At 34.9% G+C, this 27,610-nt stretch overlaps 1 protein-coding gene across 1 annotated transcript in view; it reads left to right on the top strand.

Moving 5' to 3' along the window:
- The first annotated feature begins 5,083 nt into the window (after positions 1-5,083).
- Positions 5,084-27,610, top strand: part of LOC133181861 (helicase-like transcription factor) — a 46,277-nt gene continuing 23,750 nt past the window's right edge. Inside the window, exons 1-16 of the mRNA XM_061316498.1 lie at positions 5,084-5,154; positions 5,419-5,646; positions 5,793-5,959; positions 6,142-6,370; positions 9,882-9,956; positions 10,856-11,021; positions 13,619-13,767; positions 14,075-14,279; positions 14,916-15,030; positions 15,513-15,598; positions 16,343-16,768; positions 16,918-17,160; positions 17,518-17,641; positions 17,883-17,931; positions 23,972-24,023; positions 25,380-25,442. Of these exons, the coding sequence (XP_061172482.1) occupies positions 5,467-5,646; positions 5,793-5,959; positions 6,142-6,370; positions 9,882-9,956; positions 10,856-11,021; positions 13,619-13,767; positions 14,075-14,279; positions 14,916-15,030; positions 15,513-15,598; positions 16,343-16,768; positions 16,918-17,160; positions 17,518-17,641; positions 17,883-17,931; positions 23,972-24,023; positions 25,380-25,442 (2,329 nt within the window). The 5' untranslated portion in view covers positions 5,084-5,154; positions 5,419-5,466. The remainder of the gene's footprint in view (positions 5,155-5,418; positions 5,647-5,792; positions 5,960-6,141; positions 6,371-9,881; positions 9,957-10,855; positions 11,022-13,618; positions 13,768-14,074; positions 14,280-14,915; positions 15,031-15,512; positions 15,599-16,342; positions 16,769-16,917; positions 17,161-17,517; positions 17,642-17,882; positions 17,932-23,971; positions 24,024-25,379; positions 25,443-27,610) is intronic.

Raw genomic sequence — 27,610 nt, forward strand, 5'->3', positions numbered from 1 at the left:
CATTTCCTCAGTTATTTAATGGTTACAATGGTTACAGTGGTTACAGTGGTTAATAGGGCTGTCACGGTTCCAAAATTTTTCGGGTCGGGTCAGTTCCGTAAATTTTCGGTTCGGTTTCGGGTTTTTCGGGTCGGGTATTTACATCTATTTTAACCCTTAATTTCATGAATTTAACTTGAAAAATCTTTATTTGTTACATTAAATTTACATTGGAAACAAGTCTGAACCATGCAAACGTCTAGACATCGGTGACTTGGCCTACTATTAGCCACAACCTGACCATTCCTGCTCATTTTGATAATTATCTAATACTTCCGTGACAAGTGTTTTGTCGTGGAATGAAGTAGATTTCAGTTGTGATGTTTATTTATAACTGTTATCATCATCATTACTTTGATTTCGACGCCATTTTTTGTATTGAACAGACTCTAATATATAAACCAGACCCGAACCGAAATCTGGAAAAATGGAACCGGAACCGAACCGAACAACTTGGACTGCGGTTCTCGGTTATTTCGGGTACTCGTGACAGCCCTAGTGGTTAAAAATGGGGACTTTATGGTACAATTTTCACTTTTAGCTGGTTACAATGGTTACAGTGGTTACAGCAGTTACACTGTGGTTAAAAAATAAGATTTTATGGTACACAATTTTCACTGTGTGGTTACAATGAGTTCTTCTATTCCTTGTGACATGACCTTTATTTGGGTACCATCATATTTGACCTTTTGACCTTGACCTTGGAGTTTGACCCAGTTTTACAAAATTTTACCCAACTTTAACCTTGGCCATTACTTTTGAATAATTGGTGCTAGGGCTTTCATACTTCACAATAATCCTAGTGACAAGACCTTCATTTGGATACTAACAACTTTGACCCTTTGACCTTGACCTATGATTTTGATCTACTTTTGAAAAACTTTAACCTTGGGCATAACTTTTGAACAGTTGATGCTAGGGCTTTCATACTTCACATGTGTAATCCTTTTGAAAATACCTTCCTTTTGATACCAACAACTTTGACCCTTTGACCTTGACCTTGGAGTTTTACCTACTTTTGAAAAAACTTTAACCTTGGCCATATCTTTTGAACGGTTGGTGCTAGGGATCTCATATTTCACTTGTGTATTTCTTGTGAGAAGGTCTTTCCTTGGGCACCATTAATTTTAACCATTTGACTTTGACCTTAATGTTTGACTTACTTTTGAAAAACTTTAACCTTTTCCATATCTTCTCAATGGTTGCTGCTAGGGCTTTCATATTTCATAGGTATATTTTTCTCAGGACAATACCTTACTTTGGATACCAACATATTTGATTTGCATTTGAGAAAGTTTAACCTTCGCTGTAAGTTGCCATACGGGGGCATCAGTGTTTCACAAACACATCTTGTTTTCCAAATGTTGCTACAGTAATTTTTTTAAAAAAATTTAATCTTAATTAAATAATTCAAATTTGATATTAATGCTTTTTACGTGCTTAATTGGTTTAATTATACTTAATAATGTCACTGTAATTTGGAGGTTCATATCCATGTTTTTTTGTTTTTTTTACAATCTGTGATGTTTTGAAAACAATCAAAGGACTGAGACATTAATACTTGTAGGCCCATTATGGAGCTGAGCAGCAGATGAGCAAGGTTTTACCTCTGAAGATTGATAATTTCACACATAAAATCCAAACCTTTGATTTAAAAATGATATATAAGAAGAAGGAAAATAAAAATTCATCAAACTACTATGATACGCCTGTTGTTTCCCATGTGCAATTTATGTACCAATGTACATATAATTTATTGAAAAAAAATCCATTGGTTCATTATTCAACTTTCTGCAATATAAATAGGGCAAATGGACAATGTGTGAACAAGTTTTAGGGCGATTGGATTCTGGGCAAATGAGAATTAGGGCGAACGGCATCAAGGGCGAACAAATTTTAGGGCGAACGAACATACAACCATAAACCACAGGCACTTGTTTCGTATACGGGGCACCATAGTTGCCAACTCGCCCGATTTCGTCGGGTTACACCCGATTTTCCGACCCTTAACCCGATTATTTTTTATGACACGGCGGGTCATGCTTTTCACCCGATTTTTGCTTAGCCATGTACTCCAAGATCTTCGCATCTCTTTCAGTGTGATTTTCTCAGTTTTTTAAAAAAATTATTAGCTCTTCTGAGCCAAAGGCTCAAAGAGCTAATGCTATGGCCATTTGTGCGGTGTGCGTAAACTTTTTAGAATATGGGCCATAACTCAAGAACCCCTTGGCCAATTATTGTCAAATTTGTCACAGGGTATCCTTGGCCCAAGGGCTCCCATTTATACTAAAACTAGGGTTGTGACCCTTAAACAAGGGGAGATAATTAGGAAAATAGAAACAAAAGTACTCGTTGCTAAAAAATCTTCTTCTCAAGAACCACTGGGCAGATTATCACCAAACTTACATAAAAGGATGAGGATATGTTGTAGATTAAAATTTGCACGGGGATTTACCCTGGGGCAAAGGGCGTGGTCTCAAGGTCACTTCAAAGTTGACCAAAAATTACATTTTATTAAAATGTTGATATTTTGCTTACTATAAGGACTAGGATCATCAAATCTTGTCAGTTGATGCATCTAAGGACCTCATATCATGTTGACTCAAAAGTAGGTCAAGGTGACCTACTTTTTGAATTTTGCGGGCATTCTTTTTCAAAATGATTTAGAGGCATATTTTGAACAATACAAGGCCTATGATCATCAAACTTTGTCAGTTGATGTATATTGGGTCCTCGAAGTATGTCAACCAAAAAGTAGGTCACCTTGACCTACTTTTTGAATTTTATGGCTTATCTTTTTCAAAAGAATTAAGGCCATTAATTCGAATACTGAGAGGTTTAGAATCATTAAATCTTGTAAGATGATGCATCTTGGGGCCATAAAACATACTTATTAAAAAGTAGGTCACAGTGACCTACTTTTTGAACTTTGCAGGCATTCGATTTCAAAGCGTTTTATAGGCATAATTTAGACATTTTGAGGCCTATAACCATAAAACTTTGTAAGTTGATGCATCTTGGGTCCTCAAAAAACAACAACTGAAAAGTAGGTCACCGTGACCTACTTTTGAAAATTTATGGCTTTAATTAAATATTTCAGGTACTTATTGGCTTAGAATCATCAAACTTTGTCAGTTGATGCATCTTGGGTCCGTGGAGTACAACAACTGAAAAGTATGTCACGGAGACCTACTCTTGAATTTTTATGGCTGTATTTAATATTTTCGTGTACTATTTAGCTTAGAATCATCAAAATTTGTCAGTTGATGCATCTTGGGTCCTCAGAGTAGGTTGACTGAAAAGTAGGTCACCTTGACCTACTTTTGAAAATTTATGACTTTAATTAAATATTTTGGGTACTAATTGGCTTAGAATCATCAAACTTTGTCAGTTGATACATCTTGGGTCCTTGGAGTAGGTCAACTGAAAAGTAGGTCACCGTGACCTACTTTTGAAAATTTATGGCTTTAATTAAATATTTCAGGTACTAATTGGCTTAGAATCATCAAACTTTGTCAGTTGGTGCATCTTGGGTCCTTGGAGTACAACAACTGAAAAGTAGGTCACTTTGACTTACTTATAGAATTTTATGGTTATAATTAAAAAAAAACATTTTAGGTACTAATTGGCTTAGAATCATCAAACTTAGTTGATGGGTCCTCAGAGAATGACAAGTGATAAGTAGGTCACCATGACCAACTCTCAGGTACTAATTGGCTTAGATTCATCTTGGGTTCTCAGAGTGTGAATTGGAATTTCAAGGGTTTATCTAAATATACAGGATACTTAGAGGCTTCAAATAAAAGTGATAGGTTGTACAGTATATCAGAAGAGCGATTCAAGGCCCTTGGGCCTCTTGTTTTTTTTATTCTTCAGTTTCATTCACGTCATTCAAATGTGTACTTATTCCTAAATTGAAGTGTTTGCTGCCAAATAAATATTGTATTCCACGTGAAGTTTATTCTTTGGTGGTGCATGTACTTGTCCACTAATCCACGTTAATATATTGGCAAGGAAGCATATCAGTGACAAGAAATAGCATGAAGCGATCTGGTGATCAAGATCTGATACCCCACTGTCATTGGCTGTTGAAATCTGCTGTTGCAGAAAGTAGTAAAAGAAATTGATAGGATCTGAATGAAAAAAACCCAATATGACCGGCCTTTACATACAGAATTTAATCGGCCATTATGTCTGTTCAGTGTTAAACTTATAGGCCATTTTGGCAGTTAAATTTTATTTTTTCCGGCCATTTAGAATTTTTATCGGCAAATGGCCGATGGCCGACGGCAATCTGAATACTTTTTTTGTATCGATGATTTCATAGATTTCAAGCACATGTTTGACAATGACAAGTGCACAAATCTCCGTAATTCCATTGGTTACGACGAATTTCATCAATATCCCCACCAAGAAAAAGGGAGATATAGTATTCTAGAACTGGATGAAAACTTCTGACATCGTCCATAAAAATGAAAAAGGGAATCAGCATTTATTTAATACTTTTTTTGCATCTCTAATTTCGTTTTCAGTCATTGTGGGAAATCCATTTTTTTAGCGAAAGAAACGAGCTAGTTTTAGATCTGAATTAAACAATGTCATCATTTTCTGTATTTGATAGCTAAATGAACATTTAGAATTATTGCTTCCGGGCTATATCAACAAAGATTACCCTTTAAAAGGCTAAATTAAGCAGCCAATCAAAGCCAAAGTGATGAGCATGAAAAATATTTATAATTATATTTGTATAATTTATGTCAAACTTAAGATGTTTTTTTTTTTGTCTACTTCATTGCAGTTGATATTTGAGTTTAATTATTTTAGTGGTCATTTAAGGCCATATTTACAGAAATCAATGCATAAAACAACTCAGGCAATGCTACCTCTTTTGAGGCCTGAACCTCTCTCTTTTTCATTGCAGTAGGTTAACGTGTATGCAAAAATATTCTTGGAATATTCAATAGTCATTTGTTAAAATGAAAGAATCAGTAGAGGAAAAAATGAAAAGCACTACACATGCAAAAGGATTTTATCTATCTTCAGATGGCAAGAACCAAGCAGACAAGCAGGCAGAATTCAAAAAAAAATTCTTTTCCAAGGGCAACATTTCAGCCAGTGAGTATAAATCTATAATGTCACAAGTTATGCTATGAAGCTTTTGTATACTTGCGGACTCTAAATTATATGGTATTTGTATGTAGCACAAAACACGAGCACACTATACACTTGACAATATGTTATCTTCAGATTGGCTTTAACAAGTAGATATATCAGCACTTTTTGCAGAGGATGGGTTAAAGGTGCATATATAATGTTTTTTAATTTGTTTATGATCTGTACAAAATACAATTTACCAGAAGTGTTTTATTCTTTAATTAGGCCCGTCAGAGGAAACGTCCCAGAAAACCCAAAGCTGAGCGTTTATGGATGACTGAACGAGAAGCCAGAGCCCCGTGGCTTTACCTGCCGTACCGCTATGATCCCTGGAACAAATCCGATTCGGATTCTGATACAGAAGATGAGATGGGTCATGATTATTTGGATGACGAGGTTCTGTTTGGGAGTCTCCGTGGTAACATAGTTGGGATTCGCTATTATACTGGAATTGTAAGTTTATCATTTACAAATTATTTTAAACATATTAAAACAGTTCTAAAAATAGTCAATCTTCCTGTTGTGTACTGCATGACTTAAATGGGATTGATTATTGTTTGATACACTGCTTTAACTTAAGATTTTAATTTCACTTGTAGGTGAACAATAATGAGATGGTGGCATTGGAGAGAGAACCACAAAATAAGTTTGATAGAAATGCCATAAAAGTGGTCAATATGGTCCGTCAACAAGTAGGACACATTAAACGAGAACTGGCTGCAGCATTAGCACCAATTATGGACAGTGGTTGGGCCAGATTGGAGGGGTAACTTACTTTGTTACGATCAAAACTATTTAAGGAAGAATGTACAATTTTCACCTGACAAAAAGAAACTGAATCTAAAACACCTGATGCTATCAAAAAATTGTGTGAATTGAAGAAATTTCAGGTGAAGTGAGAGAAAAAAAAAGACAAACAAGGTAAATTTGATTCCAATATTATGACAGAATAGTTCCATTTGGGAGTCAGAACCAGTTTAGTATGCCAGTAGACATCACTCTATGGGGCAGACCAGAACACAAGCAGCAAACCATTGCAAGGTTAGAGAGAAGTGGTATTAGGATGAAGGTGGCCAGTGATCCTGTGGGCGGGGCCCTGAACTCAGCACCAGGACCGAATTCTGGTATGATGTATGGAGTGGTGTCAAACAGAAGAACATTCCTAACTCCAGCAGAGGTAAAATTCTCTCTACTGATTGCTTAGCTCACTTTTGGTGCCTCGAGAACTTTGTTATTTTACAGGAAGAGAAAGGAAAAAAAATGTTAAGAGGATACTGTGTTCGTTTAATTTATCTTCATTAAAAAAATGACATCTGTGGCATGTAAACAAATGAAAGAGGGTCTCAAAATTGTTAACAGGTCAGTGGTCCAAGTTGCAACTAAAATGGTCACATTTGCTACCAAAAAATTAATTTTGCAACTAGAAGTAAGGCCAAAAAAATAACTTGGTTCTCAGGTCATTTTCTCAAAAATAAATGCAGGAGGGAAGCCTATTTTTCCCTTTTTAACTCATAAAAACAGACACAGGATTTTTGATTTTTTTTATGATTTCGAAACTAACAACTTTTAATCAGTAGTGCTTCAACATTGAATGTAGAAATCAAGATAGTTTATTTCCTGCTTCTTTCTCTTTTCTCTTACATCTTCTACATTCTGATGTTTGGTGTAATGAAATGACGGCATCCTAAAAATCAGTAGACATGTGTTAAACTTACAGAACTCAACACTTTTAGTGATGCATCTGGTCAATTTCTTACGTAACACAACTAATCTAAGAGTGTTTCAGCACTTATGATTTTATTAAACATTGTCAAATTTATCAGTCTTTGGTTTACCCACACTAGATGAAACGTGCAAATCTTGCTGACGTCCAAGATCCAAGGTTGAGGGAGCCTTTGATAGTGTTATTGATCGAGTTCTAGCATGGAAAAACTTTCAAAAACCCCCACTTTGTACCATGGAAGTCTTACAGTCATTCCCTTATGAATTGGCACTGAAATCAATGCCATCATGACCAAACTTAATCTTGATGCTTTAACCTGTTAACTCGACAGCCATGTTTGCGATTTTTAACTAGGCCAATAGTCTGGATCATTTTGATGTTTGTCAAACATTTTACTGATATCCAAAATGCAGTCAAAATGCGGTCAGGGATTCTGGATTTTTTTTGGCGCTGCGCCAGCGCATGAGAGAAATTTTATTTTATTCATTTGAGGATAAAAATAGGTGATGCACATTGTTGAATGAGATGCGGGCAGGTCTGAGAACCTAGTTGTTAATATTTTTAGGCCTTAAAACTAACTCGCATTTTCGCGACTGAGAACACTGGGGAAGGCAATGGTCCATTTTTATGATCAGGATCGAGATTACTTTTTCCCACAATTATCCAGAAAAAGTTTGAAGACATTCCTTAATCTTTGTAAAGTGTCGCAAAGACTGAGATTACGTAATGTTGTGACAGCATGCTGATCATGCTGTATAGAACGACTGCCAAATGTCATAGACTTTTTAAAACCCGACCTTGTTAATGGAGCATTTGGTCAATATTGCTTGCATATCATCATGTTTTGGCAATATTAACAGCAACTGTTTAATAGATTAGGTACATAGTTATGAAGTAAACATGACAAACAGCTGACAAAGTCCTATCTCAAAGTTTCCACCTGATTCTCACATGAGCAGGGTTGTGGTTAACTTTTGAAATCTTAGGGGCCATGTGGGCTCCTAACTTTTCAAAGAACAAGGTATGGTTTTAATACAATTCTTGCCCTGTGTTTTTCTTAAAAATGAAAGTGGTGTAAAAAAATTAAAACTCATGCTTTCTGAATCATTGAAATTCCATGCAAAAAGATCATACAAATCATTTTTCTCTCATGACCTTCTAAATGCTAATTGTGACGTCATAAACTTGTGCAATTTCGTATTTTCTTAAAAAGTTGCAGAAGACACCAATTTTCAATGGAATTTTCTTTCAGATAATATTGTCCACAGCCATCGCCCACAAAGATTTTGAGATATGTGATTTTTCAAAGAATTTTACACAACATATCCAAAAATTAAAGTGGGCGATGGCTGTGGACACTATTTTCTTAAGGAAAATAACCCTTGAAATGAGTCATTTTGAGGCATTTTCTGTTTAAGATAGAGAAATGAATCAAATTGATGACGTCATATTTCCAGAATGGTACTCCTTCATGCCATATTCTTTCCTGATTTATCACAGTCATATACTCAACTAATATTAAATCCAGTTTCAAAACTTTTTGAAAACATTAGATTTTTAGGGCACAATAAAGCTAAAACCGTACCTTCTTCTTTTACGGGCCTACGATGATTCACGGGCCCACATTATAAGTCAATTAAAAATAACAACAACAAAAATCCCAAATTTTTCTAATTGATTTTTTTATTCGTAGTATCGATATGTTCGCAGTAAATGAATTTTTGTCATGTTTTCTCTTTTCTAAAAACTTCGATCCGATAATATGTTCATTTTGTAGTGTTTAACCTTATATAACTGAAGCATCTATGGTTTAACAAGGGGGCATATTAAATAAGAAATAACATACAACCTGCGATGAAGTTTGATCCCGATCTTTTATTGTGTGCATTTGACACGGTAATTCAAATTCTATCAGTGAATAACTACTCGGATGGAGTGTGTGACAACCATAGCCGATTGTTACAATATTTCTATTAGAACAATCTCAAACATTTGCTCTCATATCACAGGTTTAACGGAGATTTCACCACTTCGATAAATTGCCATGTTTGATCTCAGTCACGTACATGTTTGAATAAAATGCTTGTAGGCAACACAAATAATCTAGGATAGTAGAGCGTTTTCTTAAAAACTGAAAGTACATAAAATATAAAACTGAAATGTGATTATGTTCCGGAAAAAATCGTTCGCCATGTGGGCGACCAGATTTTTAATATCTAATCGCCCACAGCAAAATTTACTCGCATTTGCGAGTGGGCAAGTGGTTATCCACAACCCTGCATGACTCAAACTTGTAGCAATTTAATTGGATTTAACTTTAATTCTAGGATAAAATCATTTGTGTTCTGTGTGCAATCATATGGGTGGTTTTATGTAATAACAATATTTCATAAGTGGTTCCTGTAGTATGGTAAATTGTTTAGTCACAGTAATAAGTAATCTTTGATTTAAAAAAAAGGCATATATGTACATAAATGAGTGTTTGTTCTTTGCTCTTATGTCATACACTGTACTAAATGTGTTATTCACAAAAAGTTTTCACCATGGTGAGTGAAATATCTGTTGATGGCAACTAGAAATTTCTTTAATGGCAACCCCCCAAAAACTTTGGGTTGCCATTTAGGATAGTAAGTGTGACTTGGAGCACTGCAGGTCAAGGTTTGTCACTAACTTTTCTGGGCATTAGTCCAGCAGGACAGTGTTTCTTCACTTTTACTAGTGCTCAGGCATTTTTGATAGTCCTTTAAAAAAATGAAATATAATATTTTGTAATGATTTTATGCAAAAAGTTAATAATTATTGCATTGTACTTTCTATATTTCTCTTTGAAATAAACAAAGCATTTATGTGAAGTGTTTTATTCCACAAATTTGTTGAAATCTTGCAATCAGCAACTTCTATCATATTCTGAGTCTTGTTCCTTTTACGTTTTTAAAAACTAATGGTAAAAATGACTTTTTTTAAGGTGAAGAATGAACTTGACAAACTATTTGAGAGTTTGAATGAGGGTGATAAAACGACTCCATCCGAACCTACAGAGGTACAGTGTAGTAGTGAATTGGTAAACAATATATTTACATCCACTAAATATTGTCTCCTTTATTTCATATGAAAAAAATATTGCCATCATGACTACATTAACAATAAACTAGTAATAACCATATTTTTGGCCAACAATAAAAAATGATTTGTTTGCACTATGACCGACCTGGCAAAATCACCCCTACCTGAATATTTTTTAATACTTTGAATTTTTTGTTTTTTGTTTCCAGGGAATTACAGATTGTCCATATTATATTTAAAGTTAATATCATTTGTCAAAGACAGTCTTTAGTTTGAAAATATTTACTGCAGTAGATATTAAATACCGGTATGTGTAGCTGCATGTTCCATGTACATGTATATTGAAAATGTCAATTTCTTTGATTTATTGAGGATTGTAAATGTGTACATTAAGGAAAAATCCTACCTACCTATTTACCCACCTTAAAAAATGTGGACCAGAGTACATCAAACAAAAAAATCTTTTAATAATGGCCTTATAGCAATCTGTTTGAATCAATGTAACATACGGACCAATAAGTTCAATATTGCCAACTTTATACAAAAAGGTAATTTATACAGATGTAAACAATGAAATTGTCTTTCAATGATAAACAATGAAATGACTTTCTTTGTTTGTTCATGCAGGGAATAATAATGAATTGACGGATTTCTGCGATTTTCATTCCCTGTGACTTTAAAATACATGTATTTTGAGAATTAACAAATTAAGTTTATAACGAAGCAAAATCATCCTTTCCTGGCACTTCTTATAAGCATGTTGTACCATACATAGGAATAACTTATAGAAATGTCCCCATGAACCAGTAAAATTTTAACCCTAAAGATTAAAATGATTCACAGTATCCATGAATATAAAAAGAACTCTTTTTAAAGGCAATATCCAGTGCTATGTATAAACATCAGAAGCAGGCTCTGCACTGGATGATTCAGAGAGAGAATGGGAATCAGCTGCCCCCTTTCTGGGAGAACAAGAATGGACAGTACTTCAACTCTGTGACCATCTTCACAACCAAAACCAAGCCAAAGAGTGTCTGTGGAGGTAGGAATACTAATGTTGTATTTACTAAAAAAAGCAAGCCAAAGAGTGTCTGTGGAGGTTGTACACGAGGTGTTTGCAATTACAAGAATTACCTAATAGCCCAGGGGCTAGTGGCAGTTACAAAATTACTAGCCTGAAGTTTTTAATTTAATAATTTAATAACAGCAACACCTATATATATGTACAATTAAAAGCCTAAAAATATGGTTAAGTTGAGAATTGTCAGTTTTTAGCTCACCTGAGCTTTTCTGATCAAAATTTGTTTGTTGTCTGTCGTCGTCGTTGTTGTCATCGTTAACTTTTCATCACATTTTCATCTTTTCCTCAAGAACCACTGGACCAATTTCAACTAACTTGGCACAGAGTATCTTTGGATGAAGGGGATTCAAGTTTGACCAAATGAAAGGCTACACCCTCTTCCAAGTGGAGATTACTAAGAAATAGTGAAAATTGGGTGGGGGGATTTAAAAATCTTCTCAAGAACCACTGGGCCAGAATAGATGAAACAAATGTGAAAGCTTCCCTACATAATGTAAATTCAAGTTTGTTCAAATCCTGACCCCTGGGGGTAGGGTGGGGCCACACTGGGCGATTAAATCTATAGGAAAATTCTTTAAAATTCTTCTTCTAAAGAACAGAAAGCCATGACTGGTGATATTTAAATGAAAGCATCCTCAGGCAGTGTAGATTCAAGTTTGTTCATACCATGACCCCCCGGGCTAGGGTGAGGTCACAATGAGTGAACAAAGTTTTACATAGAAATATAAAGAAGAAATCTTTAAAAATCTTCTTCTCAAAAACAGCAAAGCCATGATTGGAAATATTTATATGGAAGCATCCTCAGGTAGTGTATATTCAACTTGTTCAAATCATTAATCCCTGGGGCTAGGGTGGGGTCACACTGAGTAAACAAAGTATTACATAGAAATATCTAGGAAAAATTTTTAGAATCTTTTCATGAGCAGCAAAGCCATGATTGGTGATATTTATATGGAAGCATTCTCAGATAGTGTAGATTCAAGTTAGTTAAAATCATGACCCTGGGTGTTGGGAGGGTCCACAATGGGCGATCAAATTTTTACATAGGTATACATATGAAAAATCTTCTGTAAAGGCATGATTAGACATATTTATATGGAAGCATCCTCAGGTAGTTTACATTCAAGATTGTTCAAAGTATGACCCCCAGGAGTTTGTAGGGCCGAGGGGCCATAATTGGTGATCAAAGTTTTACATGAGAATATATAGGATATATTGTTAAAATCTTGTTCCCAAGAATAGCAAGTCCATGACTAGTTATATTAATTCAGAAGCATCCTCATGCAATCTATATTCAGATTTGTTCAAATCATGTTGGCAAAGGGTAGGACAGGGCCACAATAGAAAATCAAACTTACAGAAAAAAATCTTCTAAAGCCATGATTAGTCAGAGAAATATGAAAGCATCCTCAGTTGGTGTAGATTCAAGTGTGAATAAATCAAGCCCCCCCCCCCCCTTTCCTGGGGGAAGGGGGGTGAATGTGATCACTTAACCTTTTCAATACTAAACTGGTTTCTGCTTTTCTCTAGCCAATGTGCTCAGGTAAGCGATGCGGCCCATGGGCCTCTTGTTATATATATAATTAATCGATTTGTTTGCAGCTTCTGGAGCTTCACTAACCTTTTAGTGTTACCACCTACATATTTGTTACTGAACCAACTATTGCTAGCAACACACAATGCATATACATTAGAATAGATTGGATGTCTTGATTTGGCAATAAAGTTTAATCTTATGTTAATTCAATTTTTCTTGCATGACCTCTAAAATTAGTAGCCCTGGGCATCAGGGGATTGTAATTGCACACCTCCAGGGCTCGACATTAACTTTTTTTCCTACTTGTCCATTCGGACAAGTTACCAAGACATTTACTTGTCCGAACTTCAACTTCACTTGTCCGAAAATTGTTCAATAAAGATACAATACTGTCAACTTGAAAACTAAAATAAAGTCCATTACATGTGCTTGATTCGTGATGTTATTGATAAATACATAAAAACAAAATTTCATCTAGACTTTCTATCCTAACAACAACATAAATGTTCACAAATGACAAATGAAACTGTCAACATCAAACAGAATCTAAACTTCGTAACTCGACGTAACTGTCATGCCTTTGCAGTAGTATGCAATTAGTGAACTTCGATCCCGATCGAGTGTGAACTCGGTTACCGGTACATAGCGATCCATATCGGGATCGAAGTTCGTTTTTTATGTACTGCTTCTGGCCTTCTGTCCTTACCGATGAACCTTCAACAGATGAACAGTCGTTCTTTTTATTATTTTAAGACTTCTTTACATTAAAATACACTTGTCCAATCGGACAAGTGCCCGGCAATATTCACTTGTCCGTAAGTTTTTTTCACTGGTACCGGACAAGCGGACAAGCGTTAATGTCGAGCCCTGACCTCTGAACATTAACAAAACCAAGCCAAAGAGTGTCTGTGGAGGTAGGAATCAGACTCATTCAGAGGGTAATTTTAGATGTAAAGTCCCCCAACAATTAACAACAAACTGTGTGAAATTTTGAAATACTACATGTATTTGTAAAATCTAGGAATACTGGCTGATGACATGGGTCTTGGAAAGACTTTGCAAACCATTGCTTTGATCTTGACAAACTTCAAGGATGGAAAACCTCTTGCTGTTCCAGTTGCTGGAAAAGTTCGACAGTCCAAGATATTACGAATGCAACGCAAAGTTCAGGTGAAACATTATAGTGAAATATTACAATAAATTAACAAAAGTTCACTAGTCTTAATTGTTTGACAGCTACAGTTGACTGTTTGTTACAGCATGGGTATAAGATATTCAGAAAAGCACTGAATTATAGTCCCTGGATGCAACATGAACAAGAACACCACAATGTGTAATAATACATGAATGTATCAACATGAATGCTAAACATATAGTTCATGTACAAAGTATCATACTAAGTACATGAACTACTGATATATGCACCAATATTTCTAACCAACAGTATTGAAATGGCCTTCCCTTGCATTGATTTCAGAGAATGGAGGATTATAAAAGCACTCCAAGTAAAGCTAAGAAGTCATTTGTCATCAAAGGGGAGCCAAATGAGATGCTAGACGACAGGAAACCTTTGGTCAATAGAAAACGTAAAACACTGGGTGACCTTTCTAGATATAGCAACACCGTGGATGACATCACTGATGAGGACAGCACTGACCTAGAGGAGGAGACAGAGGAGGAAGGTAAACAGGAGTCCTCAGAACAGTTAGACCATGTTAACATATATATAGGCATGCTGAAGGTATGGAGGCATGTTCAGCACATGTGAAGGTATATAGGAATGTTCAGCACATGTGAAGGTATATAGGAATGTTCAGCACATGTGAAGGTATACAGGCATGTTCAGCACATGTTAAGGTATACAGGCATGTTCAGCACATGTGGAGGTATACAGGCATGCTGAACTTATGGAAAGGTATAAAGGCATGCTGAAGACATGTTAAGGTATGCAGGCATACTCAGCATGTGAAGGTATGTGGGCATGCTAAGCATATTTGAAGTTACATGTTATATAGGCATGCTCAGCATAAGTGAATGTATACAGGCATGTTCACCACATGCGATTCTCGAATGGATGATAGGGTTATTATTATCATATGATACTTGAAGAAAAGTATCTGCATTCAAAGATCATATGCAACAAGCCCCTCTGTTTACTGCAATAAATTGTACATCTGATTGAGTCAACCGTTTCTGTATCAGCACAAACTGTGTGCTGGCAGATTTCTCCTGTATAGCACCACAGAGGTACTGTTGTCAGTAATTTTAATACTGGTGAAATGTGTCTGAATTTTAATTTTATTAATTCAACTTTGTAGACGGGAACAATGAACAAGTCATGTTAAAGAAAGATGATCCAGAATTCAAGTTAGAAAAAGATGCAAAGAAATTTGAAAAAATTGCATCTCCCATTGCAAGTAGGAGACCTAGAAGGTACAATTGTGTCAAATTTGACCTCTTGAATGGGGTGAAAAAAATGGTTTTTATATTATTCAACTGTCTGTCACCAAACATTATATTCTGACCCTTATGAAAATGAATTCAAACATTTGTGTGGTGTTGTCCCTGACCTAAACATATTTATAATGGAGATCTTGACTCGAGGTCACATATATCAATAAGATGTTGAAATTTTGTCACATATTATATCGAAGACGCTATATAACTGTAATTATTGATCATTTGATTTGAATGAAGTAATACTTCATATTTTGTTATCATGATCTAAATATATGTCATGAATTACATGTAAATTCATACGAGGTGGATACCTTGACGTTTTTAAATGGTGGGAACATCTGTCGTAACTTTGTTAAAACAGATATAGTAGATTGTATGTTTGAAGAGAATGGAAGCAGTAATGTATTTTTAGAATACATATGATATACATATATATTACATTTTTTTATTTGCAGAAATGTGAAGAAGCCCACCAGATATACCTACAGTAGCGATGAGGAGGAGGAGGATAAAGAAGTCAGAGAGACACCAATGAAAAGAGGTACATGTACGCAGAATAAAAGGGTAAACAAAACAAATACAGTCAAATGTTCTTATCTCAAAGTCAGTGGAACCTAGATAAAGCTTATGATATCAAAGGATCTGAGATATACTTGTAGATAAAGAAAAAGTTTTTTGGCTTTTAACTCACTCCGACATATCTATGGTATCAATGTTGGGAGATACCAAAGTTCAACTGTGTTTGTTATATTACATGATAAAACAGGGAGTGAACAGGGTTACATTATATAAATACTCCATTTAGTTTAGGGTAATATTGAAAATTTTAACCCCAAGAAAACCATTGTCAACCGAGGCTGTGCATTGGTTGACAGTGGTTTCATTGGGGGGAAAATTTTCAATATTACCCTCAACTACATGCAGTGTTTATTATACTGAATGTTTTAAACATATACAAAGAAAGGTGAAGTGTGCGAGCATAGATTTCATGCAGTCACGGTTTTTTGGGAATTATCACCCATCGTCAAATAATGTTGACTGTTGCCAAGTTCTATTGTGCTGGTTTCATCATTGAGAGTTAACAGTGTTTTTTAACAAATGTTTCTCGGTGAATCAAATTCAAGTAATTGACCTGAAAGTATAATATTAAACAGTATCTAGCAATTTCTGAGACAAATATTATGCATGAAGTTATAGAAAAAATACTTCTAGTATTTCCTTGTTGGAGGTACATGTACATGTATATCTGAATTCTTGAAATAATATTTACTTTTATTGATTATAGCAAAAGTAGTCCAAGTAGACAAAGAAAATTGTCAGCAGACTGGTACAGCAAGAAAAGGTCAAAGACTTGGTAAAGGAAAGGGGAAACAACTCCTAAAATCTGGTGGTCAGAAGTGTGAGAGCCAGGTGAATAAACTGATTGAGGACACAATAAGGATTGACAATGTCTGTACACAGGATATGGGAAAAGATCAACAGCATCTATTGGGGGAAGACACCATCAAGATTGACAGTGTCTCTGTAGAGAATGTAGGCAAGGATCAGCAGGTTCCAAAGGGGGAGGAGGGGGCACCTGTTCAGGAAAGTGGGGTACAAAAATCAGATAAGAAACAGAGCAGCCCTAATGCTGAGGCTAAAGATAAGACAGAATGTATAGCAGAGGGCCAGATAGGAAATGAAAGTACCGGAGGGACTGTATCTAGCACTGGTGTGTTTTAAGGACTCTTTTTTTCTTGACATGCACATTGTAAAGAGAGAAAAATAATTCAAAATGAAAGTTGAATTAAAAAAAATATTCTAAGCTTGAAAGTTTTAACTTTGTATTTCAGAATTGTATGCAGTGATTTGATTTTTCAGATAATGAGCAGATTAATGCAGTCTTGTGTCCAAAGTTGAAAACAGAGGGAGTAGGATGTGGACAAAAGCTAGAAAAGGAGTTTAAGTTTTGTACCATGTGTGGATGGAAGATTAATCCAGATATCTTTATAGAGAATGCCATGATGTGCCACAACAAAATGGATGAGGAGAAAATTTGTGAGAACATTGTCTACCCTCCTCAAAAGTTTTGTTCTAATTGTGGAAAACAGTTGTCATTCACAGGTAATCCTATTACTTACTTGTAAGATGAGAAATGATGAGGAAAATTTGTTCTTACTTATATGTACATGAATGTTGCTGTGCAAAGTGGACCAACAAACGTGTGGCTAAACCAAATGCAGGAAAAAAATTGAACTATTAATTTAGACGATCATAACCACGGAATACATGTGTTGTAAAATCTGTATCAGTGTTCTCAATTTGTAATTGTATGTGTACACATTTGATAAAAAGTATTTCAGAAGACTATAATGAAAGCATAAGCTTATATTGAATGCAGTCTTTGACGAACAAACTATGCATTTTTGTCTCTGAAAATAAACTCTATAATCAAGGTTTAATAGATATCAAATTTTGCAGAGAAGACAGTTGTTGAAATGAACTTGGGGCAGGTTTCTTCACAAGTGGAGTCTAAACCAAGTACAGGAAATGAGAAGAAAAACAAAGAAGAGGAGAAGATACCAAATGCTTCAGCAGATAAAAAGTTATTATTTAAAAAAAAAAGCAATTTTTACTTCAATCTGCAGTTGTTTTTGAGAAATTTAGTAATTCAGCATTATTTCTGTGTTTTGCTGTAATTTCCACGAGGGAAAATTTAATTAGAGGATGAAATAATTATAGTCTGACAATCCAGTAAAAATTGTATGAGTTTTCTTAGTCTTCATTATCTGTATAACATTAAGACACACCTGGTGTGATGACATTTTCATACAAATGTTTTATAGTTTGCCGTGTACGTCAGGGCTGAATCCAGATGCAAGGCCATTTGTACCTGTAAGTTTTTACTCTATTATTTGTATTGTTTAAGATGAGTTAAGATACATGTAAATTCATTGACGTCACACTTTGTTTAATTATCAGAATGGAAATTTGTGATTTTTAGGTCACCTGAGTCACTCAGGTGACCTATTGCCATCCGTTTTTGTCCATTGTCGTGCCACGTCCGTCGTGCATTAACATTTAATCATTTTCAGCTTCTTCTCTGAAACCGCTCAACCAATTTCAACCAATTTTGGCATATAGCATCTATGGGTGAAGGGGGACAAAAATTGTGAATTTCAGGTTCCCTGCCCCCCTGGGGCCTGAGGGGTGGGGCTAAAACCACCAAAATTAATGTAATCTTTAAAAATCTCCTTCTTTACTCCTGGATATCAAGCAGTCAACTGTTGGCATGATTGTAATAAACATTGAGCCCTCTACCAAAATTGTGAAATTCATAGCCCCAGGGTCAGGGGTTCTGGTGCTAGGGTGGGGCTATATAGATCATATAGTGAAAGTGCATTATTTCTTTGAAAATCTTCTTCTCTGCTCCTGGGTATTAGATAAACTAACTAAGTACATAGTTATGTTGAGCAAGACTGCCTCTTTCAAAATTGTGAATTTCATGGCCCCTGGGTCAGGGGTTCTGGTGTTGGGCGGGGCTCTATTGATTATTTAGTGAAAATGCATTAATTCTTTGAAAATCTTCTTCTCTGCTCCTGAGTATTAAATAAACTAACTAAGTACATAGTTATGATAAGCATGGCTGCTTCTTCCACAATTGTGAATTTCATGGCCCCTGGGTCAGGGGTTCTGGTGTTAGGGCGGGGCTCTATTGATTATATAGTGAAAATGCATTAAATCTTTGAAAATCTTCTTCTCTGCTCCTGGGTATTAAATAAGCTAACCAAGTACATAGTTACGATGAGCATGGCTGCCTCTTCCAAAATTGTGAATTTCATGGCCCCAGGGTATGGGGTTCTGGTGTTAGGGCGAGGATCTATTGATTATATAGTGAAAATGCGTTAAATCTTTGAAAGTCTTCTTCTCTGCTCATGGGTATTAAATAAACTAACTAAGTACATAGTTACGATGAGCATGGCTGCCTCTGCCAAAATTGTGAATTTCATGGCCCCTGGGTCAGGGGTTCTGGTGTTAGGGTGGGGCTCTATTGATTATATAGTGAAAATTCATAATTTCTTTCAAAATATTTTTTTCTGCTACTGGTTATAAAGCAAAGAAACAAGTGTATAGTTATGATGAGCAAGGATGCTTTTACAAAATATTTAAAACTTGTGGTCCTAGGGGTTCTGTTGTGTCTCTGAGGGGGGAGGGGGTGGGGGGCTCTATTGATAATATAGTGAAAATGGGTGAATTCTTTGAAAATCTTCAACTACATGTAATTGCATAGTTATGATGATGAGGGTACCTCTTTCAAATTTGTTAATTTCATGATCCTGAGTCATGGGTTCTGGTGTTAGGGTAGGGCTGTGTTAAATAGTGAAAATGCATTATTTCTTTGAAGATCTTCTCTGCTCCTGGGCATATTGGAGGCAAACAGACTAAAAGTTTTAATAAGCAAGGGTATTTTTACCAGAATTTTGAACAACTGGACCATTTAGTCAAGTGTTCTCACTACTGGACGAAAAAAGTGCTGAGAATCCCAAATTTTACTGATAATGTTTGATAATTACTGATACGGTACTGTTCTTGCTGATAAATACTGATATTTACTGTTATCATTACTGTCGTTGCTGATAATTTTAGTTGTTTCTGATAAATACTGATAATTACTGTCGTCTTTACTGTGTAGTCTGATAAATACTGATAAATACTGTTGATGTGCTGTCGATGCTGAGATTTACTGATAATTACTGTGGTCATTGTTTTTAATCTGGGAAGGGACTAAAATTGCTTAAGAAATGATTATTTGTTTTAAAGAAAGTATTTTATCAACAAATTCATTACAGTATTCTAACAAAAAAAATTATTCTACAAAAAAAAGTCACATTTTTTTTTGTTTTCATATTTCATGTATTGGTTTTATTATAATCATTTTTACATCATAATGTTAAAATCAGATCATAAATGTTTGTGTTTTTCTTTACCTTTATATTTCTCCTTTCACAAAGTTTTCAATATCTGCGGGAAATAATAGTTGTGTTGTTATTGCAGTGTTTTTTCTCCCCAAGTACTTTTTAAAACAAGTTTTTATTCTTAAAGGTTAAAAAAAAAATCCCATCTCATATTTTTTCCACGTGTATTTGTATTGTCATCAAAAGCTTTTAGGGGGCATCTTTAATATAGTCAATGGTTGTTATTGTCAATTTATTTTTTCGTGTGGAGAACTGAACATGTATGAGCTTTATAAGTTGAGACCCCCCCCCCCCCCCCCCCCCTCTATTTACATACATGGACAACTCTCATTTTAAGAAGACACTTTAGCCAGTATTAAATATATCTCACAAAAAAATCTATTCTGATTTTATGTTGTGTACACTATGTCCTTTTATTGAAGAATGTGTCAGGTTTAAACAATAAAAAAAAAACATCTTTAATTTGTAGAATAATCTCTTTTATATACATATAGCCAGTGCGCTCTAGTTCTCTGATTATGTCCTTGATGCGAATTTGATATCATTGTGTGGTATCGACGCTTTCTATCTTTCGTTTTTTTTTATTTTAATTATTATGCCTTCATTACACTAAATCTTATGCAGTTGATTTTCAATCAATGAAATACACGTCTTTCTTTAATTCTTTGTTAATAGTACATAAATCTGCGCTAGGTCTTTGGACATACGCGGAGATCAGTAAATAACTGCTTATACATGTCATACGCGGTCAGTCAGTTAAAAACAAAACAAAATAAAATAAAACAAAACTTGAAGTTACTTTCGTCCATAAATGCCGTCTAGCTAAATTCTGTTCTGGAACACACATGTCAACCGCGTGTAAAAGTTGTACTTTCGTTTTGAGAATCGGGTCAATTATTAGTACATTCTGTGTATCGTGCGACATGAATTTTGTAAAATTGGTTTGTACAGAGATTATAATATTGTTTTAATTCCATTTTCTCCTTGTCGGAGACCTTTGTATAAACGAACAGTATAGGCTGGGCGCTTACCGACTTGATTATGCTTTATTGTAGCACAAAAAGGGGGGTGGGGGTGAAATACTGTTAACTTAAAACTGATACGCGCAAGGTTGATTCTTTAGTTTTATGTTTAATAAGTCATACATGTTATAATTACTTATTACATATTTTTTATATACATGAATAAAATTATTTTAGAGAATCAATGAACGATACCAAATTCAGAACTATAACATTTATTCTTGAGTGCGATAAACAACGTGACGGTCATGTTACTGTCATTCAAAATTCATAAAAAATTTGAGCGATGTGGAGTTTAATTCCCTGTTTCTGAATTGTGAACAGTTAATGCTAATATAATTTCAATAATTGCTTTCACTAAACCATCTATTTTTTTTTTAATTTATATGTATATTTTGCATAATGTTTTAATTATAAGATGAAGTCAAATGTTCCGTATCAATTTCTCGTCTCCGTTTCACGGGCCCCAAACCATCGTTGACCGAGATTCAGAATTGAAAATACATGTAGCCCCCTCCCCGGGATTTTCTTTTAAATTTATCTCAAGCATGTCAAGAAATGTGCATAAAACTAACAAATAAAATTAAATACTGAGCAAAGATAGATTTATGTGAATTAAATAATTATTGAATATTAAGTCTGTACAATGTATATGTATATAACTTCATTTTTTTTTTATCTTTAAGTTGGTACTGCAATGTCCTATTTTGCTAAATAGTTTTTTTTTTCAATTTTCAATTTCATTCGTCAACAAATTGAATATTGCAGGATAATTTTTTTCAGTGCGACCGTAATTAAAGATTTTCCTGCTCAAAGAAGAAAGTACATGTACAGTGTAGGTAGTTTGTTTATTATGTACACCGGTGGCCGCAGACGAGGAACAATAGGTAATTAGTGCCCATTGTTACGCTGACCACTACAATTTACATGGAATATACAAGTTGTACCCCGTTCTTCCCCGGGGCGGAAGACTTGTACACAATACAGCCAAATCAGAGACTGGTCTTCGATTTTTGATCAATGAAGATCAATTTATTCCATGCAATTTTTGACCACACAAGATTAAAATCGATCAATTTGATCATATACATGTACTTTACTAAGTAAACATATTTAGGTCTCATTTCTTATTTCACATTCCATAAAATTAAATTAATGAGATTTTAAAACTTATTGAATAAAAATGTTTCCTGTCATGAAATTTTAAGAGACCAACATCGAAATAACATAAACACATGTGTACCTTCGCTCTGACACTTGGGATTTTGACCATGCACTAATATTTAATCAGCCCCCAATCTGCCGGTTGCACTTGTATGTATCGTGTACATGTAGATGTAGAAGAGATATTCTGGAAGAATCTAAAATGCCTATATTACGTTCAAATAAATGAATGTATGAATGAATAAATAAATAAAAAAAAATAAATAGATAGATAAATAAATAAATAAATAAATAAATAAATAAATAAATAAATAAATAAATAATCTGTGCCTCCAGATTGAACATATTCACCTCTGTTTTCATCTCTTTATTAAATTTAAAAATGCATAAAATTTCTCATTTTCGAGCAAATTTTCAAATATCTTGACAGAGTCCAGAAATCCAAACATTTAAAAATGAAAAAAAATAAATGTCTTTGAGAAAGAAAAAACAAAAATAGCTATATGAAAGGTCATCTTTAAAAAGAAAATGTTCCTCTCTTGACCAGTTGACGGAGTGAAACCGTGCGAATCAAACTTTTCTAACCTGCAGGAAATATTTTTTATTCCGATTTTTTCCCCACCCATTTAGAACTATTTCTTATTATTGAAAAAAAAAAACATCACCGACCTCCCTACCCAAATATCTTGGAGTCTGGAGAGGGCGGCGATGAATCTTTTTAAAAGATAGCCTTATTTTCTAAAATTCCATTTATCTTGCTTACAGATAAATTATATTATTTTCATAGATTGGTAGAAAACATTTGCTAAATATAAGCGGAATGTTTCATTTATTTATTGTCAACATTTTCACAACCGTATTGTAGTAAGTGAGATCAGCGTAATTTTTGTCACTAGCAGAACATTTAAAGAAATATGAAAATGTCGTAATGATAATTTATAATTAAAAGAAAGAAATAATTGAAGGTTTTTACAGCCCTCAGTACTTCTTTAGCCCTTCCCAGCTTAAGAACAAAGACCACAGTAATTATCAGTAAATCTCAGCATCGACAGCACATCAACAGTATTTATCAGTATTTATCAGACTCAACAGTAAGGACGACAGTAATTATCAGTATTTATCAGAAACAACTATAATTATCAGCAACGACAGTAATAATAACAGTAAATATCAGTATTTATCAGCAAGAACAGTACCGTATCAGTAATTATCAAACATTATCAGTAAAATTTGGGATTCTCAGCACATTTTTCGTCCAGTAGTGTCTGGTCCTGGCCAGGGCTCTATTGATTTGTATTCTACTGAGTGAAGTTATTCCCCTTTGCCATTCACCTTTGATAATTAATCAATGTAAATAATGTATTTGAAAGGTTAATAGAATAAGAAAATTATGCAAGAACATTTATTGTATAATACAAAAAGTACTTTCTTAGTCTAAATAATCAGGTAGACTTGGAAATAATACATGAATAAAAATGGAACAAAAATAACTTACCTTTTTAAATGTTCTTCAAAGGCCAAGTGAGGTCAATGTGAGAGGTAATAGACATTTTGTTAAAAATCTGCATGGTAATAGTGATAAATGGGGGACAGATAGATAGATACTAGAACAATTATTTTGTTGATCTTAATTGTACTATTTTTCTTGCTTTTTTGCAACAAAGCTTCATTTATCAGTTTATGGATCCTCTAAATTGTTGTACTCAGGTGACCGTCAAGGCCCTTGGGCCTCTTGTTTCATTGTTTGTTGGTTTTGATAACTTTGCTGTACAGGGTCAGCCAGTTTTGATGACTCCAAAGAAGATGAGAATTACATCTATATCTGGTAAGAGTTGTGTGGCAACTCGATGTTCATATTAGGCCTAAAAAAAATAAAATCTAGGTTCTCAGACCCACTGGCATCTCATTTAACAATGCACATTACCCATTTTTATCCTCAAATGAATAAAATAATATTTCTCTCATGCTCTCGTACTGTGCCCCCCCCCCCCCCCCCAAAATCCAGAATCCCCGACCGCATTTTAGATACTCCCATCAGTAAAACGTTTGATGACAAACATCAAGATGATTCAGACGTGGGACCGAGTTAAAATTCGCAAGTATGGCCGTCGAGTTAAAAGGTTAAGGCATCAAGATTAAGTTTGGTAATGGCATTGAATTCAGTGCAAATTCATAAGGGAATGAATGTAATACTTTCATGGCACATACTGGGGGCTGCTAGAACTCAATAACGCTATCAAACTTGGAACTGGGACATTTCAAGAAAAACTTCAGCAAGATTTGCTGATTTCATTTAGTGAGGGTAATCCAAAGACTGATAAATTCGACGATGTTTAATAAAATCATAAGCACTATTTATGGTGCTGACTCTTAGATTAGTATTGATATGATTGATACGTACCAGATGCATCACCAAGAGTGTCGGGTTCTGCAAGTTAACGCTTTGGTTGTTAGGATTCTGTTGTTTCATAACACGAATCATCAGAACGTAGAAAATGCAAGAGAAAAGAGAAAGAAGCAGGAAATAAATGATCTTGATTTCTACACTCACTGTTGAAGCACTGTTGTTAAAAGTTGCTAGTTTTGAAATGTAAAATGAAAATCAAAAATCATGCATCTGTTTTTTATGAGGTAAAAAGGGGGAAAAGCCTACCTCCCACATTTATTTTTGAGAAAACTGGTCTGAGAACCAAGTTATTAATTTTTTTTAGGATCCTAGTACTGAAAAATCTTCAAAAGTGTTTGATGGACAAACTTTTAATAATAAATCCACCCACTCCAAAATATTGTCATTTCTAAGCACATTTTCAGAATTATTTGCGAAATTCTTTAGCAAAAAATGTTTAATTAATGGCAGTGTTTTTCATCCAAATTTTTAAAAGCAGCTTTTAAAATTCATTTGGGAAGAATTTTACTTTGAGATCTTAAAAACATTTGGATAAAGAAAATTAATGTTGAGGAAAATAGTCACATTTCCTCGGGGAGTTGCCTATATTTGGCTGTGAGTAGAGGTCTTAAAAAACACTGAATTAGGACAATTTTTGTTTGAAAGAAATGTCAAATTAGTTCAAATCTCTGGAATGAAATGTTGAATTGGGACAAATTTTGAAGGTAAAATATTGGACCTGATTAGATACATGTATCTCTATTTTCTTACCTATTCAATGGAATTTGTTTACAGATGATCTTCCTGATCCAACTTTACCAATTTTGCCTAGAATATCTACTGCAAAGCAAAGCCCTGGTAATGATGGAGTATGATGAAAATTTAGGGCTGGGACGATACAACTTTTTCTATATCAATATGTATTGTGATATTTGAGCCATGATATGATATTATCATGATATGTTGAATTGGTTATAAAATCTTTTTTTGATATTGAAATGAACAAAACATTTCTTTACAAATAAGACAAATTTTTTCAAAGAAGTTGTGTATCTGTTGTCAAACAAAAGTATTTCACACAAGTTGTTTTTATGTATTTCATATTTATATTTACATTTAGCATATTTATTAGGTCACCTGAGTAAACTCAGGTGACCTATTGCTATCCGTTTTCGTCCGTCGTCGTACGTCGTGTGTCGTTCGTCGGTCGTAAACTTTTGAACATTTTTAGCTTCTTCTCTGGAACCACTGAACCAATTACATCCAAATTTGGTATACAGCATTTATGGGTGAAGGGGAACAAAAATTGTGAATTTCATGGTCCCTGCCCCCCTGGGGCCTGAGGGGTGGGGCTAAAACCACCAAAAATAATGCAATCTTTAAAAATCTTCTTCTTTACTCCTGGACAACAAGCAGTCAAACTGTTGGCATTATTGTAATAAGCATTGAGCCCTCTACCAAAATTGTGAAATTCATGGCCCCAGGGTCAGGGGTTCTGGCCCCAGGGTGGGGCTATATAGATCATATAGTGAAAGTGCATTATTTCTTTGAAAATCTTCTTCTCTGCTCCTGGGTATTAAATAAAGTTACTAAGTACATAGTTATGATGAGCAAGAGTGCCTCTTTCAAAATTGTGAAATTCATGGCCCCAGGGTCAGGGGTTCTGGTGTTCGAGCGGGGCTGTATAGATTATATAGTGAAAATGCATTAATTCTTTGAAAATCTTCTTCTCTGCTCCTGGGTATCAAATAAAGTAACTAAGTACATAGTTATGATAAGCAAGAGTGCCTCTTTCAAAATTGTGAAATTCATGGCCCCAGGGTCAGGGGTTCTGGTGTTTGAGCGGGGCTCTATAGATTATATAGTGAAAAAGCATTAATTCTTTGAAAACCTTCTTCTTTGCTCCTGGGTATTAAATAAAGTAACTAAGTACATAGTTATGATGAGCAAAAGTGCCTTTTTAAAAATTGTGAATTTCATGGCCCCAGGGTCAGGGGTTCTGGTGTTAGGGCGGGGCTCTATTGATTATATAGTGAAAAAGCATTAATTCTTGAAAATCTTCTTCTCTGCTTCTGGATATTTAATAAAGTAACTAAGTACATAGTTATGATGAGCAAGAGTGCCTCTTCCAAAATTGTGAAATTCATGGCCCCAGGGTCAGGGATTCTGGTGTTAGGGCGGGGCTCTATAGATTATATAGTGAAAAAGCATTAATTCTTTGAAAATCTTCTCCTCTGCCCCTGGGCATTAAGGTGATAAACTAAGTACATAGTTATGATGAGGAGGTGGGCCTCTTCCAGAATTGTGAAAGCCATGGCCCCTAGGTCAGGGGTTCTGGTGTTAGGGCGGGGCTCTATTGATTATATAGTGAAAATGCTTTAATTCTTTGAAAATCTTCTTCTCTGCTCCTGGGTATTATTTAAACAAACTAAGTGCATGGTTATGATGCATAAGGATGCCTTTTCAAAAATTGTGAATTTCATGGCCCCAGGGTCAGGGGATCTGGTGTTAGGGCAGGGCTCTATTGATTATATAGTGAGAATGCATTGATTCTTTGAAAATCTTCTTCTCTGCTACTGGAGACTATTTAAACAAACTAAGTGCATGGTTATGATGCATAAGGATGCCTTTTCCAAAATTGTGAATTTCATGGCCCCAGAGTCAGGGGTTCTGGTGTTAGGGCAGGGCTCTATTGATTATATAGTGAAAATGCATTGATTCTTTGAAAATCTTCTTCTCTGCTACTGGAGATTATTTAAACAAACTAAGTGCATGATTATGATAGACAAGGATGCCTCTTCCAAAATTTTTATATATATCTCCTCAGTTTTTGGGGTTCTTGAGGAGGGGGGGGGGGGTTTGCTTAGATATGATGAAAATGGGAGCTTCGAACAGAATTTTTAAATCTTGTGGTCCTAGGGTCAGGGGTTCTGGCATAACGAGGGGGGGGGGGGACTTTTGATAATATAGTGGAAAAGTGTTAATTCTTTGAAGTCCATAGTAATGAAGATGAGGGTAACTCTTCC

This window comes from Saccostrea echinata, unplaced genomic scaffold (genome assembly GCF_033153115.1).
Source record: "Saccostrea echinata isolate AGI-Se365-2 ecotype Australia unplaced genomic scaffold, CSIRO_AGI_Sech_v1 ptg000009l, whole genome shotgun sequence".
NCBI classification, from domain to species: Eukaryota; Metazoa; Mollusca; class Bivalvia; order Ostreida; family Ostreidae; genus Saccostrea; species Saccostrea echinata.